Source organism: Nanorana parkeri, unplaced genomic scaffold (assembly GCF_000935625.1).
Source record: "Nanorana parkeri isolate BGI_ZX_2015 unplaced genomic scaffold, ASM93562v1 scaffold561, whole genome shotgun sequence".
NCBI lineage: Eukaryota > Metazoa > Chordata > Amphibia > Anura > Dicroglossidae > Nanorana > Nanorana parkeri.
The window spans coordinates 80,155-97,008 of NW_017306829.1; the positions used below are offsets into that span (position 1 = coordinate 80,155).

General features: G+C 42.9%; 1 protein-coding gene across 3 annotated transcripts in view; it reads left to right on the forward strand.

Annotated features, from left to right (window-relative positions):
* POU6F1 (POU class 6 homeobox 1) overlaps nt 1–16,854 on the forward strand; it is a 68,654-nt gene that overhangs the window by 49,269 nt on the left and 2,531 nt on the right. For 2 of the 3 annotated variants that reach the window (XM_018562109.1, XM_018562110.1), the window contains exons 9-11: nt 521–739; nt 2,567–2,714; nt 7,176–7,344. In XM_018562109.1, coding sequence (XP_018417611.1) covers nt 521–739; nt 2,567–2,714; nt 7,176–7,344 — 536 coding nt within the window. The remainder of the gene's footprint in view (nt 1–520; nt 740–2,566; nt 2,715–7,175; nt 7,345–16,854) is intronic. The other variant, XM_018562111.1, reaches the window with a different exon arrangement.

A 16,854-nucleotide genomic window follows, 5' to 3' on the forward strand; every position in this document is an offset into this window, starting at 1 on the left:
CGTACACTGTACGTCGTCAGTCACGAAGGGGTTAAAGGGACGATTTTAGTGACTATGTTAAGTCACTAACATAGCGATCAGGTAGAGAGACCAATACGTGTTAGGGCATGCGTTTGTGTTAGCAGCAGTTTTCATGTCTGATATACACTGGCACTTCCACCTTTTCTCATTGCTAAAATTACCACACAAAGGTTCTCACCACCAAGGACAACATACAGACTTCATTTGTATTTCAGAACAAACATGTTTTACTTTTCGTATTAAGTTTGTAGAAGCTAATTACAGTGACTGATCAATGTTTTTTTTAACAGTGCTAAATAAGTTGACAAACAGGTTTGGTTTGTTGTGTACTCATTTTACAGCTTACAGCATCTAAACCCGAGTTTTTACTCAGTATGTTTGCCTGCCTTTTAGTCGCTATGCTATGGTAATACCATTCTGTATTGAAGTAAACAGAAGCATTACTCTACTAGAAGCTTACCAATAAGGGACTAAAGTGAAATCTGTTTTTCCTGTACAGGTGATTGGCACTCTGCCATGGCTGCTGAACACTCCAGGGATCACAGCAGGGGCTGCTACAGCTGCAGTCTCGGCTCCAAACATGGTTCAAGCAGTGACACCTCAGCTTTTGCTGAATGCCCAAGGACAAATTATTGGCACTCTGGCTAGCAGTGCCATCCAGCCAGCAGCTATAAGAAAGCAAGCTTCACAGGACAATCCAGCTAAGACAGATCAGCAGGTAGTTTCATATCTATCTATCTTGTATGAGACAGGGACACCCAGGATCAGTCCAAAGCAGGTTTGTCCTGCACTTTTATTCAGCAAGGCAGCAAACAAACTCAATTGTCATTCAAGAGGGACATCAAGTCCATAACACTAAACACCAAAATATCTGCAAACAGGCAACTAATGTACCTTTTTAGTGTATTGTCAGCGGTCAGCCTTTTCACCTAGTGGCAGGTTCCCACAGCAGCGAAAGGGAGAGGCTCCATTAGTCAGCTCACATATATAAAGGTCCTTGCATATCTGATGAGGTTGGCTATCAGGTTATAAGTGGACCAAGTTGTAAAGATTGTATGTATAAAGTAAGTATGTTTTTAGGACAAAATAAAAAAATATGTGACAAATAGACAGTAATACCACAGTATAATGAACCAATCAACTATCATTATTCAGAAAATCTTGTTTGCAAATAATGCAATACAAACAAAAGGCAAAACGCACAATTCGCTTGCAGTGCCATTCATTTGTAATGGTACGCGAAACATGGAATGCAAAATACACAAACTACTACAGGATCTTTTTTGTCGCCTTTGTCACGCGTATTGAACCCATTGAAATCAATGGGGACGCACGGCAAACGCGCACGAACGCATGCTAATTGGACGCATGTTCCCATGTCGTGCAGGTGTGAACCGTGTCTAACAGTTCTGTGAGCAAAAAGATGACAAATGATATTAACTTATTAGGACAGTTTAAGAAACACTGTTGTTATGCAGTAACCAACAGCAACTAATCAGAAATCATCTTTAACTTGTCAGACAGCAATGAACTGAGAATGTTTGGTTGCAGTAGGTAACTGCTGTTTGCACAGTGTAAGGGCAGGTGTAGCTAGCTGTGTACATAGCTGCTTTTAAAGCCTTCAGTTTACCGCCTGCATCAGTCCATTTGTCAGGACATTGTATTGGAATACGTTGCAGTGCACAAACAGCCAAGTTTCACACAGCAAAATAGTTGCTTGTAGTTTCAATGAAAGATGTAAGCAGTGTGTGTGTGTGTGTGTGTGTGTGTGTGTGTGTGTGTTCTTTGGATTGCCATATAGAATGAGCCAGGCTGGTCCTCATTTATTATGTCTGGAATAGAATATCTGTACCGCTCCAAACCATCCAGTTAGGTGCCCATTCACTCAAGAATATGACTGCTGGAGAATGACTACTTGAAACTGTAGCTATTTCACAGTTATTTCAGACACTATATTAAAGGAGAACTATGGGGTAAGTGTTATTCCCCATAGTTCTCCTAAGGGTCACGGGGGGACACAAACAAGCGTCCTCCCGTGACCAAAAGCTCAGTATACCGCTACTGCTCGCGGTATACTGAGACCACTGCAGCCGGGACGGATCCCGACATTACTGTTGAGATCCATCCAGCTGCGTGATTGACAGCTGGCTCTGCCTATCTTGAGGCAGAGTCAACTGTACCCGCCCCTCCCCCGTCTGTTCCGCCAGTCAGTGCTGGAGGATCGGAGGGGGGAATCCCTGCAGGGAGCCGTGAGTGACAGTCATGGCTCTCTGCAGGGACATGATAGAGAAGTGAACGAGCGACGGTATGTGTACGCTCACTTCAAGATCTATTGAGCTGACGTGTGCCAGTTTCATTGTCACACGTCGGCTCGAACTATGAGGTTGAGTGAAAATCACTCACCTCATAGTTCTCCTTTAAGCCCATAGTTATATTTACCATTTACCAACATAACTAAAAGGTGCAATCATATTTTTTACATCTAGATCAAGATGAATAAGAGTTTGTATATAGTTTGCAAACTTCTCAACCATTTTATTTTTAGCTGCAGCCAGCACAGCAAATCCAGCCTGCTCCATCTATAACACAGCCTTCAGTGGTTGTAGCGAATCCAACTCCAGCCAATACATCAGCAACTCCCCAAGTCCATGTCAGCTCTTCTGAGCCCCCAACAGTGGGCCAGCTGGTGTCAAGTAAGTAAGCCCAGCTCAACTCATCTATGCCTGTACATTTTAGAAATGCAAATAATCTTATTCACGCTTGATTTTACACCTTTTAGGTGTGTGTGTGTATTATTTAGGTATGAAAACTCTACGTCTAGTTTTCATACCTAAATAAGCTTTTTATATTTCTTAAAAATTGCTAAATTAAGCAACACATGCTGTTGCAGTTAAATTTAGCAAGGATATCTAGGCATCAAAAGGGTTGATTGTAAGTAAAGTAATTTCCAGTGTTACTTCTACACTTTCATGTCCTTATTTTTGCAGATTTTCTTGCTTGGTAGATTCTCCTCCTAGTGGGCATTTGTATATCAAATTATATAGAAATTAGCCAATAATAAATAAAAAATCCACACCCCTAACAATTCACTCTATCTGCAATTTTGTTTTCCTGGTTATAATTCCCTACCTTTTCAGTTTTTATTAATGTAATGTACAGGTCCTTCACAAAAGATACCACCTAGCAAACTTGTGTGAGTGTGTGAGTCCTCCACAACACTCATATTAACCCACATGCTCTTCAACACCAAACATACAGTATGTCGTGTAGCCCAGAAAAATAGGCCTGCTTCTCTGAAAACATTAGTCCAACTTACAGAACCTGGCTTTTCCACATCACCAGATCCCCATGTTGTGTTGTATAAATGTATGTAATGTGAAATGTAGTGCAGATAAGCTGATATCCTAGCTCTGGTAAAATGGTAGTTAGCTGTAGCTTCTAAGTGAGCAAAGTGTTTAAAGTGTTTTTGTAAAAAAATGTTTTACAAAATAGATATAATACACCCCCAAACACTATTCAGCATTTTTGTAAAACATCTCAGGCCTCTTTGTTTCCATTAGTCTTGTGTTTTGTCTGATTTAAAAATCTTGTCTAGGATAAAGCAACCCTGTCTTAAATCCAAGCAAATCACACTGATCACATTGAAACTGGGAACCACAATGATCAGAAGATTCAAATATTTAGGAAAATGAAGTAAAAATATGCAAATCTTTACTTTTTTGGTTTAGCTTTGTTCCGTGTCATCCCACCTCTCAGGACTCCCTATTGGTGCTTCAGTGTGGCTTTACTGATCAGTAGAATTGATCTGGGTCAAGCAGCTTAAACTGATTGTTCTAGCATGAAGTCACACTTTTGTATTTTTCTTTCATATGTCCAGCTTAAGTGATTTCATTGTAAATTGTGCCTGTGGGTTTATCTTACCTACCAAGGTAACCCCAGGCTTGGTTTATCCTTAAAGGGCCTAGGTATATCTCAAACTCAGGATCTTTATTATAAATATATCAAACACCATCCCCCTTACTCCCGTTGATGTCTACTTGATGGAACTGAGGCCACCTTAGAAGGTATATACTGGCATATTGGGTAGAATTGGGTAATATCCAAGAATCTCCACCAGCTGCAATATCAACCCAAACAGGCTTGAGTTTCAAACTTGGTTGATCAGTATACCTAATTCTAATCAGCATCCATAGAAAACATCTTCTGAGATTACAGAATGAGCTATATGGAGATTGTTCTCAGCCTGAACAAACTAATAAACTTTAAAATAGAGGGACAGTATAGCACAATAACTGTGTAGTTAAGCAAGAAGTTCACCTTACATATGTAAAAAGGAAATATGACTTCTTAGTCTATATACACTTAAAGGAGAACTATGAGGTGAGTGATTTCCAATCATCCTCATAGTTAGAGCCGACCTGTGACAAAGAAGCTGATACATGTCGGCTCTACATGTCGGCTCTATCGATCGGGAAGTGAGCAGAAACATGCCCCGATCTGCTCACTTCCCGCTGTCAGTCACCGCTCCCCACAGGGATTCCTCCCCTCTCCGATCCTCCAGTGCCAAGTGGAGCAACGAACGGGGGAGGGAGCGGGTACAGTTGGCTCTGCTTCTAGATAGGCAGAGCCAGCTGCCACTCACGCAGCTGGGTGGATCCAGACAGTATTGTCGGGATCCGTCCCGGCTGCGGCGCTCTCAGTATATCTCGGGCAATAGCCTGCAATATTCTGAGCTTTCAGTTCACGGGAGGAGGTTAGTATATGTCCTCCTGTGACCCTAAAGAGAACTATGGGGAAAAACACTTACCCCATAGTTCTCTTTTAAAGAGTTAGTTTACCCCTTTTACAATAAAATTTCCCATGCATTCCAGTGTCCCCTGTACAGTATTGGCAGATGGAGCAATGACGGACAGCTTTAATCTGTCATTGTTGGAGTTGCAAACAGGTAGGTAAGTACAGTTCTGCTTAAATCTCAAACCTACTCAGGGGTTTTCATTCTGTAGTTTATGTCCAATCTGATTTTATTAAAGATTTCAATACAATACAAAACCTAATGGCAAACAGACATTTCACCATAACAAGGAAAATATAAAGGAGACAAGTAAACATACAGAATAGCTTGAATCTTCAGGCAAGCCTGAGAGCAACATCATCAGGGCACACAACATTGTTTCATTGTACAATTTGAAGCCCAACATCGATCGGCGTCTATTGCCTAATATACACAGGTAGGATGATGGCAGACTTATGGGCAACGTCTGAAACAGATATAGAAACCTGGGGACAATGTCCATTTTTAGAGTGTTAATTCGGCCCAGCCAGGATATGTGCTTGCGGTCGTATGTGGCAAGATCTTGTGTCACCCTCTCTAGTAGGGGGCGAAAGTTGGCGGAGTACAGATCCCCCTGGTCCGTTGTGAGAGCTATCCCCAGGTATTTTAGGGAAGTGGAGCATAGTCGGAAGGGGTAATTGGCAGTCAGGAGATGTAGGTCCGTTGCCCTAAAGGATACGTTAAGGATTTCTGATTTAGCGAGGTTGACTCGGAAGTTACTCAGGGAGCTAAAGTTCTGGAATTCACGCAGTATCGCGGGCATGGCTATATGGGGATGGGTCACGTAGAGTAACAGGTCATCCGCGAATAATGCAAGTTTATGCTGGTGGGTCCCCACCCTCAAACCCTGGAAAGCACCACTCTGCCTAAGTGCTACCGCCAGGTGTTCCATGGTGAGGACATAGAGTAGGGGGGACAATGGGCAGCCCTGCCTAGTGCCGTTGGAAATCCGGAAGCTCGGGGAGAGTGCCCCGTTCACCCGGATTTTAGCTGATGGGCAAGAATACAGGGCCATTATGTTCCTCATCATGGCGGGACGAATCCCTAGCTGAAGCAGAGAGAGGCGTAGGAAGTCCCAGTCAAGACGGTCAAACGCCTTGTCCGCGTCCACGGATAAGAGGCAGAGTGGTGTGCCCGAGGCTTTGGCATAATGCATCAACAGGAGCGTCCGAATGGTGTTATCTCGGGCCTCCCTCCCCTGTATGAACCCCACTTGGTCCCTGTGGATTACGCTCAGGAGTAGTGGTGTTAGTCGGTTGACAATAAGTTTGGCGAATAGTTTCACATCCACATTAAGGAGCGATATCGGCCTGTAATTGGTGCAGAGGGTATGGTCCTTATCTGGTTTAGGAATCAATGTGATATGGGCCTCCAACGCTTGAGCCGGGAAGGAGGACCCTAGGGCAACAGATGTGAACACCCTCAGAAGGAAGGGGGCCAGCTTATCGCGGAATGAGGTGTAAAATTTTACCGTAAACCCATCTGGTCCTGGACTCTTACCCGTAGGCGCGGACTGGAGGACTGAGAGCAATTCCGTCATAGTAAAGGGTGACTCCAATGCCTCAGCATCAGAGTCTCCCAGGGTCGGGAGGGCCGTGCGTTGGACATATTCATTCTGTAGTTTATTGTTACACTACATCAGCTTCATGGAAAACGTTTCTGGTACTGGTGATGCATGAGAAATTTGTAAATTGAACTAACCATTTGAAAAACTATACCTAGAAATATATTTTCTTTATATATTAACACACAATTGAAATGAAATGAGTTGTTTCACAGGAAGCTAGATAATGAAATCTAAACAACTGAATGAAAACCTCATAATAGGCAAAGAGATTAAAGCAGAATTGTATTACCTACCTGTTTGCAACTCTAGAAGTGATAGATCAAAATGATCCCTTGTTGCTCCATCTGCCAACACTGCCATCTTTTCCACCAGCTCCCACATCCTCCTATTGCCATTCGACTCTGTTCCCAGCATTTTACAGAGGCTAAGGATGAACCAGGATGTACAATGCACTGGGCTTGTGCAACAGTAGTGTGCTCTATTGTTAGAATTGGTAGGAAAGACAGGAAAGGGTTTTTGGCAGAAGAACATTGCACACAAAAGTATGTTCTGCTAAAAAAATTATTTTTTTTAGCAGAAGATTTTTTTTAAATCTCCTAACATTTAAAAAAAAATCTAAAGTCCTGCTTTAAGAATAAATAGAATCTTGGCTATAAAATATAAACATTTAGAACCTTAGAGCAACAAGCAGACAAACATATGTAAAACAATTGCTGAACATATTAAGGTAGCACTTTATTGTTTCTTTATATTTAGAGCCACACCCTGGAGGTTATGATGAAGATGGTATAAATCTAGAAGAGATACGTGAATTTGCCAAGGACTTTAAAATTCGTCGTCTTTCTCTTGGTCTGACTCAGACACAGGTGGGCCAAGCATTAACTGCCACAGAAGGACCTGCGTATAGCCAGTCTGCCATCTGTAGGTAAGACAGGGGGTTGTCTGTCCTTTTACATGGCACAGAAGCTGCATTAACTGAATAATAGATACACTTAAAAACAAGATGTTTTTGTATCCATAAATAGTCTTACACCTAAACTGTATCGCCAGTGTAAGTATATTCTGAATACACACAGTTGTCATCCACATTAGCAATGGAGATAGTTTTTTTTATACAAGCTTGAAAACTTTGTAAATCTGATTTCTCACAAGAGAAAATTAATCTGGACAAAAAGCAAACCTTTTCCCTTAGCAGTCATGTTTAAATCACTTCAGAAAAACAGTTCCACCTTTCCTCTATTGTCCTTGCTCCAATTACCATAAATCCCCCCTTAGTCTGGACATACATATAAGGTCATATTTTAAACTAGTTGTACTAATATATGCTATACATACTGCATATTGCAGTTCCCTCTAGATCAGTGGTTCTCAACTCGGGACACGTCTTTCTGCCTTGAGGAAGGGACCCTGCGCGGCCCCGAAACATCGGCATTTTGGATCATTGTGACGTCTTGTCCATTAAAGGGACATATTCATCTTCATTACCTCATTGAGTGCTGGTGATTTGCTTCTTTATCCTGTGTTTGCACGGTGCCATCCGTGGTTATCATTACGAGCACCATTTCACTTATTGGCCGGGACTGCTGTTAGGTGTGCGGAGAGCTCCTCCATCAATCCTCAACTCAGGACACACATTTGTTCTTGGTAATTAAGTCGTGTAAATCAATTAAGTCGGTAAATCAAGTCGCAATGCAATGGAACACACGGCATTGTGAAGAAATTTTCTGTGTTGATCTGCTCTCCAACATTTTACCCACAAATCTAGTACAAAGTTTAATTTGCCAGTGTGTGAATTGAATAAGCGTATGTAGGGTATCAGGAATGTTCAGGAATCTTGCGTTACCAGCTCGGGCCTTTCAATTCCTTACAGAGCTAAAGTTAACCGGGGCCCATAATCCATGACTGCTTTCTGTGTGTCTCTAATGTTTAAGGAGGCCACTTAGAATGATGGAAAAGGTTTAAGAGGTGAAAAGGGATGGATGGATAGATGAAGGTGAGATATAAATATTAGCGTTCTTGGGGCACTCTGAAAGATATCATATGGCACCCGCAGAATCCTTTATGTGCCTGCATTTAATTGCTGGTGCTATAATTACGAATACACGTTGATTTACCACTATGACATCAGTGAATGTGTATTTAATGAAGATAACCCTGTGTATTCCTAAATTCATAAATAACCCGTGGAATTCTTTGATAGTAAATCAATTTGTGTTACTTTAGTAATTATTCACTTAGGGGTCTATTTATAAACAATTTGTAGGGCCCCTCGCCCTGCAAATATCTGTGAACATTTATTTTAATGCGAATCATGTCAAAAATGAATGTTCTTCAGGGGTGCAGAATTGCTATCGCCCGACGCCCGGGACATGCAGTTGCGGGCGTCGGGCAGTTTTTTTCCCTACATTTAGCTTTGCGCTGACCAATGAGAAGCACTTCTTAGCACAGTTAAATACGGTTTTGGGTAAAATATTATTTATATCACAACAAGTAGATTGTCATCAGGGACAAGTAGATTGGGCCCCCACTTTAGTTCTTGGACAAGTAGTTTTTTTAAAAATGTCCACACCCCTGTGCTTAAAGTGATATTAAAGTCAAAAGGTTTTTAACCCCTTCATGACTGAGCTAGTTTTCCGTTTCTGTTCATAAATTACTGACACACTTTTACATTTTTGCTGTGTGATGCTTCCACAGCAGTAATATACTTTCTTACTAAATGTACCCACACATATTATATATTGTTTTTTAGAGGACAGATAGGGCTAATCGCAAATTGCTTCTTCCTTTCATTAACCCCTTCGTGACTGACGACGTACACTGTAGTCACGAAGGGGTTACTGAAAGGAAGAAGCTTTTACAAAAAGCTTAATTATTTCATTAATGAATGCCTCAATGCTGAGGCATTCATTAATGACTGGTAACTGCTGAGAATCAGCTGTTACCAGCATTACAAAGCCTGATATAACTCGTCACGTACAGTGTACGTGGCCAGTCATATAGGCACTTTGTGACGGGACGTACACTGTACGTCTCCCGTCACGAAGGGGTTAAGCTATTTCAAATCCTGATGAAATCACTTACAATAGATGCTGATCCTTGATGTTTAAACGTTTTATTTCCTGCAGAATCACTGAACACTGGTCCTGACTTACTGTTTTAGAGTGCCTCCTTTCCCTTGCAAGGTCCTATGGAGCCATCCTTGTGTGTGCTAGTAAGCTGTGTGTCTCCACAAACACACATGCACAGCAAGGCAATCCCGTTACCTCGCCCTTACACCCCCCTCTCTTTCCTCCCTTCTCCAAGTTAGTAGATGATTGCAGTCTCCCTTGTGATCTTATACTGGATATGAAGTTTAGGGATGCTGAAAGTTGGAGCCAGCTCTTTCCAAACATGATGACTGTAAATGCTTGAGCAAAAATGTAAAAAAAAATGTTTGCTTGGCAATGTATATTTGTTTGATCTAGATTTATTTTTGAAAAAATGTTTGAGAGTTTAATATTACTTGAATGTATTTTTTCCCAGTTCGTATGCTACAAATTGTTTATAAATAGACCCCCGTTGGTGTTGGAGGTAAATTATTTACATTTTGCTTAAAACAATCAACTTCTGAATGCAGTTACAGCCATGACTAATGATGATCACTTTGTAGTCTTTTTGAAGCCTCTTTTATAGTCGCAAATACAATTATGAACAGACAGTACAACTATGTATTAACTGTAGCTTGCTCATTGATTCTTAGATCATAGTTCTCTGATATGAAAACCCTGCTGTTTAATACCTTATTTTCTATACCGTCCATTGAGGGACACAGGAATTCTTAGACTTTCGGGTTATACTGCCGCCTTCAGGAGAAATAGACACTGGCAGCAAAAAAGTCAGTAGTCTGCAAAGGATAACCATCATACCTCAGTATTTGCTAGTGTCTTCAAGCGAGTGGATGTATTTTCTTCAGCTCTGCTGTTTGGAAGATTTCTGCTATCAACACCTGCTGGTCAATTTATGCCGCATTTATGAAATCCTGGCTAGTTTCGCCAGTCAGCCAACAGCGATGGTAGACTCATGCCGGATAATAAAAATCCTGGTGGTTTCTCCAGGTAGCCAAGAAATGCAGGTTTTCCCAGTTTTAGCCTGGTGATCTCTCTGCAAAGGCCCTGAATATCTGGAAGTTTATTATGGTCATCTACAGCTACTGATGAATTCAGGACTGGATATGGAAACCCTGGACAACTCTCTATCTAGACAAGCAGCACAGGTTCCCAGTTCATTATACTGGTGTTCCCTCTGTGTCAGTGCATTCGGCGCTGACTACTGTTTGTGTTCCAGTCCCCCCAGGACTTCACAATTTAGGTTAAGCCAGTATGTCTGGCCAGTATGTCTCTATACTTATGGATTCTTCCATGTATTGTATCTGAATTTGTCTCAGGCAGAATTGTCAGGACAGACTGCTGTTAGCAGGGCACTGTGTGAAAGTTAGTTTTTTCCTTTCCTACTCTGTGTCTTACTACTGGCTTTATTCAGAAACTTGTGACATTTGTACTTTACATTGGTGTCATTGATGTTATTCGTTCCTCCTGTCACAAGGGACTGTACATTACAGGGCCCCTCAGTGTTGCAATGGTGACCTGTGCTTCTTATACTTTATGTACTTCACATGTTGGCCACATGGGGAGCTCTCCTCTTTATTTCTGCTCAGGCTAGCTGGGAAAAACTGTTACTGTTTATTTCCAACCTCCCCCTTCTCCCTGGCTACTGATGACATAGTTTTCACTCAGCATAGAGCGGCAGCACATGTGAAAGTTATTCAGCAGCTGGGTATTGGTGACACGCACACTCTTTCCTTCCTTGATTAAGGAACATATCGCATAGATTCAGCTCAGAAATACAATAAACCTAATATATGCTTGTCATAAACATTATGCTATATCATTGATGCAGTAGCTGGGCTTTGACAGATTTACTATGTGGAAATGTGGCTGGGAGGAGCTGTCTGGCATTGTAAACAGTAATGCGGCTTGATACTGTTGCTGCTTGTTGTGGTTCAGTGAACGTGTGACAGGCAGCTCCTTTTCCATTCATGCTTACAGTGAACCCTACTGGGTGCCACGTGTATAAAGCCACACACAAAAGCTCACAAAAGAGTATTCTGTGGCTATTGTTGAGCTGCTGTAAATCTTTATATGTCATGCCCTACTGTCAGATATTATTTGGAAGTTTAGATTTCACGTCTCTCCTGGTTATTGTGCCCCCCTGCAGCTCCACATGCTCTGACACAGATGTTAAGTGTTCTCCCTGTCACTTTCTCTACGGCCACTATGCGTTCTTTAGTGGGTAAGGCATTGGATGGAGTCCTGTTACAGGCCTTCACGTTGCCTTGTTTGCTTGGCCTTCACTTCTCTGGTGACCAGATGTAGGATGACTCTGCTTGGGCTAGTGCACTGCAAGACTTGGTCTTTTTTGGCTCTTGTGTCATGGAGGGTTGCTTATGCTCTGGTTCATCCTCCTGCTGTGGCCTGCCTCTGACCCATGAGTCATTACCGCCCTCTTCCCTCATCCTCTGTTAAATCTGACACGCAGAACTTCTCTGGTTCAGTTTAGGATCCCTCTGTGGAAACATTCTTATATCTGCACTCTACACCCTCTCTGAAAGAAAAATGTTTGCACCAGCTTAGATCTGTTGCTATCAAGCCCACTTATTAGAATTTATTTTCTTCTTATTGTGGCAATCTAATTTACTCTTTACCTCAGTAGTATTGACAGCTCCTGCTTGTGATTGCACATTGTCTAGCCATAAAGTATGCTTGGACAACTGGCTTTAATTTTTAATTTCAGCTGTGCCAGCCTGATTTTGTATTGCATGTGTCTCCTATCAGTATTCATGCATGGGCACCCTGGTTTTGGTCCTGGACTGCAGACTTTTTGTGTCAGTGGCATTTGTTATGCATATACTTTGAAGGGCAATGTCTCTTCAGATGGTTTCTAGATGCTATTTATTTAGGATGTTACTGACAGCAAGAGTACCTATTTTCCTCAGTGGAAGCCTAGACAAAAACTGATACGTCTATCTCTCTGACTGTTAAAAAACATTTATTTTTGTTTCTCCACTTCCTCCCTACAACCCAATTTCTAGTACACCTTCTAGGTCTTGCACTCAAAGTCTGCCAAATCCGCAGAAAAGCATTCATTGGTATGCAGTTGAGCCCCCAGTTTCCTGTCTGGGCTTCACTTTGACAGCTTGCATCATATCTGTCATTGCCTCCCTTCTCCGGAAATATATTCTGATTTCTGTTGAAATCAGGATCACGTACCTACATGTCCCCATCTTTCCAGCACACCTATATTTTCTACATTTTGCTGTGGTGTCCTGCACTACTGGTTAGTTGATCCTGCCTTTCATTCTATTGTCTGAAACTTGTTTACCAAAGTATTAGTCCTTCTATTAGCCCTAGTGCGCTCACGTGGAAGCTCCATTGTGGGATACTTAGATGACCTCCTGTTGAGGGATCCGTAGGCATGGCTTTCTGTTGGACAATGTAACCTTGACTGTTCAGATGTTACAGCAGTTTGGTTGGATCCTAAATCAGCACTGGAAATGACTAATCATTAGGCATATAAAAGGCAGGTCTTGGACACATCTCAGTCAGGGTGTTTCTTCCACAGCAGAAGCACCAAACTTTTTGATCTAGGATTTGAGCTTTCTAGTCCTGGAATCGTATCACTTTCTGCTTTTAACATTAGTGTCGTGAGCTTGCTAGTAGACTCCTGTGTGACAGTTCCTTTTGCCCAGACCTCTACTTCGCTATGCACTGTCATCATGGGACAAGTGAATACGGTTCCTTCATTCCCATATTCTCAAAAGATCCCTACAAAGATTGCCAGCCTGTCTGGCTTGGGTGCTTGTCAGAGTCTTGTTCTTGATCAACACTGGATCTTCGGGTGATTTGGCTGTCGCTGCAGCATTTGACCATACTGTTGGAAGGTCATCCAATCTGGATGCAGTTGGACAATGATACTGTAGTGGCATACATCATTTATCAGGGAGAAATCAAACATCTCACTGTGGCAAGACAGGTTCAGATCCTGCCCTGAGTAGATTTTCCATTTCCTACTTTTTCCACCAATTGGAAGGCAGTCCTCCTCAGCCACGAGCATCTGGACCGGGGGGAGTTGTCCCTATCTCAGGAGGTATTCCAGGTCTTGTGTTTCAGGTGGGGGATGCTGAATGTGAACCTTCTAACAGCAAACTGGATAGGTTTGTCCTGGTACCGGCAGCCTCTAGAAGAAGCAGCAGTGCTCTACACTTTTATCCCCTACATTTTCTTCCTCATCTCTTTTGCAGGATTGAGATAGAGTGCATTTTGGTGATCCTCGTTGCTTTGGACTGGCCTAGGCAGATTTGGTACGCTGTACTGATAAGACTTCTACCAAACAATCTGAGGGCTGTGCCAGATTATCAGGATCTCCTGTCCCAAGGGCCATTGTACTATGCTACTTATGATCGATGGCTATAACAGCATGGTTAGTAAAGCCACATTTTCCTTTTTGAGTAAGTGGCATCCATAAATGTGTGTTTCCTAAGATGCTAGTATGGATATTTCTTGTACAGTTTAACGTATGATATGGCAGGTATACTTGATGGTGCAAATCTCAGGTCTTCCACCTTAGGAGTTTCTCCGTGGGACAAATCCTCTCCTTCTTGCAGCTCTGTCTGGACCAGTGTTTGGGTCTTAGCACTTTGAAGTTCTTCTGCAAGAACTATCATGTTTTACATAGTTACATAGTATTTGAGGTTGAATAAAGACATAAGTCCATCAAGTCCAACCTATTGTGTGTATGCATTTATGTTTGAGCAGGTGTGTGCATGCCCAGATAGCAAGACATTGTGCTGCAAGTTTGAAAATGACTTGCTAAACTATTGCAGACTTGCCAAGCTTCACAATTTTGTTGCACAATTACAGCAAGTCTGCATTGCAAGTCTCCAGACCAGTGAGCTTGCAGAGCTCTTGCTAAGACCTGCAGGACTCTCGCTGTAGACTTGCCAAGCAAATTTGCTACAAATTCAAAAAGTGTCAACTAGAACTTGTGCTGCCAGTGTTCTGCAAGTCTACAACTTGCCAGGAATATGTGCAGCAAGTTAACAACATTACAATTTCACCCCGCCACAAATTATTGTAGCAAGTTATCCTTGCTATCTGGGTGTGTATTAGTCCATGTGTGATTTTGATCTTAGGCGTACCTGTACCCCTGTATGTTATGGTCTCCAAGGAGTCCAGGAGTTTCTTGAATGATTCCACACTCTTAGCTGAAATCACTTCCTGCGGCAGTGAGTTCCAGACTTTAACCGCTCTAACTGTGAAGAACCCCTTGAAATTTTTTTTCCACCAATTTTTGGTTGTGCCCTCTGGTCTTTGTTACGGAGCTAACCGTAAACAGTTTGTTAATAATGTTGTCGCCCTTAAATAGTTTATATAGGAAAATCATGTCCCCCCTTAATCTCCTAACCTCCAAAGAGAACATATTTAATTTTAACAACCTTGTTTCATAGTTCAGATCCTCTAAGCCCTTAATGAGTTTGGTTGCCCTCCTCTGGACTTTTTCCAGCTCAAGGACATCTTTTCTGAGTACTGGTGGCCAAAACTGGACCGCATACTCCAGATGTGGCCGAACCAGTGATCTGTAAAGTGGCAAAATTATAGACTTGTCTCTGCAATACATTCCCTTCTTAATGCAAGACAGGACTCTGCTTGCTTTGTTTACAGCAGCCCGGCACTGCGAGCTGTTCTTCAATCTCCGGTCTATAATGACCCCCAAATCCTTCTCCGTTTCCGACTTCCCTAGTGGCACCCCCCATAAGTGTATAGTCCATTTGCCTATTTTTAACTCCAAGGTGCATTACCTTACATTTATCGACATTGAACTTCATCTGCCATACAGTTGCCCACTCCCCTAGTTTATCCAGGTCCTCCTGTAATGTTATAACATCTAAATCCGTGTCTATTATCCTTCCAATTTTCGAATCATCAGCAAACACTGAGACATGGCTACTCACTCCCTCCCCGATATCATTAATAAATAGGTTAAAAAGCATGGGACCCAGCACAGAACCCTGGGGCACGCCACTCATTACCTCCGCCCAGTCTAAAAAGGTTCCATTAACTTGATACTCTTTCTAGCCAGTTTTCTATCCACGTGAACACTAATTCATCTATGCCCATATACCTTAGCTTGTATAACAAGCATTTATGTGGCACCGTATCAAATGCTTTGGGAAAGTCCAGATAATACTACGTCCACCGGCCTCCCCCCCATCCAGGTCTCTACTTACCTCTTCGTAAAAGGTCAGCAGGTTGGTCTGGCAAGAACGATCCATCCAGGATGGAGGGTCAGGAGAGGCAGATCCTGGTGGTGGGAGACTCCATCATCAGGCGGACTGACAGGGTAATCTGTCATCGGAACCGTGAGCGTCGAACAGTGTGCTGCCTGCCGGGGGCTCGTGTTCGACACATTGCGGAACGAATTGACAGATTACTAGATGGGGTTGGGCACGACCCCGCTGTCATGGTGCACATCGGCACCAATGACAAAATAGGAGGAAACTGGAGTGTCCTAAAAAGGGAGTTTAGAGACCTAGGTGCTAGGATGAAATGAGACATGGCTACTCACTCCCTCCCCGATATCATTAATAAATAGGTTAAAAAGCATGGGACCCAGCACAGAACCCTGGGGCACGCCACTCATTACCTCCGCCCAGTCTAAAAAGGTTCCATTAACTTGATACTCTTTCTAGCCAGTTTTCTATCCACGTGAACACTAATTCATCTATGCCCATATACCTTAGCTTGTATAACAAGCATTTATGTGGCACCGTATCAAATGCTTTGGGAAAGTCCAGATAATACTACGTCCACCGGCCTCCCCCCCATCCAGGTCTCTACTTACCTCTTCGTAAAAGGTCAGCAGGTTGGTCTGGCAAGAACGATCCATCCAGGATGGAGGGTCAGGAGAGGCAGATCCTGGTGGTGGGAGACTCCATCATCAGGCGGACTGACAGGGTAATCTGTCATCGGAACCGTGAGCGTCGAACAGTGTGCTGCCTGCCGGGGGCTCGTGTTCGACACATTGCGGAACGAATTGACAGATTACTAGATGGGGTTGGGCACGACCCCGCTGTCATGGTGCACATCGGCACCAATGACAAAATAGGAGGAAACTGGAGTGTCCTAAAAAGGGAGTTTAGAGACCTAGGTGCTAGGATGAAGGAAAGGACCTCCACGGTAGTTTTCTCAGAGATACTGCCGGTGCCAAGAGCCACTCCGGACAGACAGCGCGAGTTGAGGGAGCTTAACAAGTGGCTCCGGAGCTGGTGTCAGAAGGAAGGTTTTGGTTTCCTGGAGAACTGGGCTGACTTCGCAGTCGGCTATCGGCTCTTCAGCCGAGA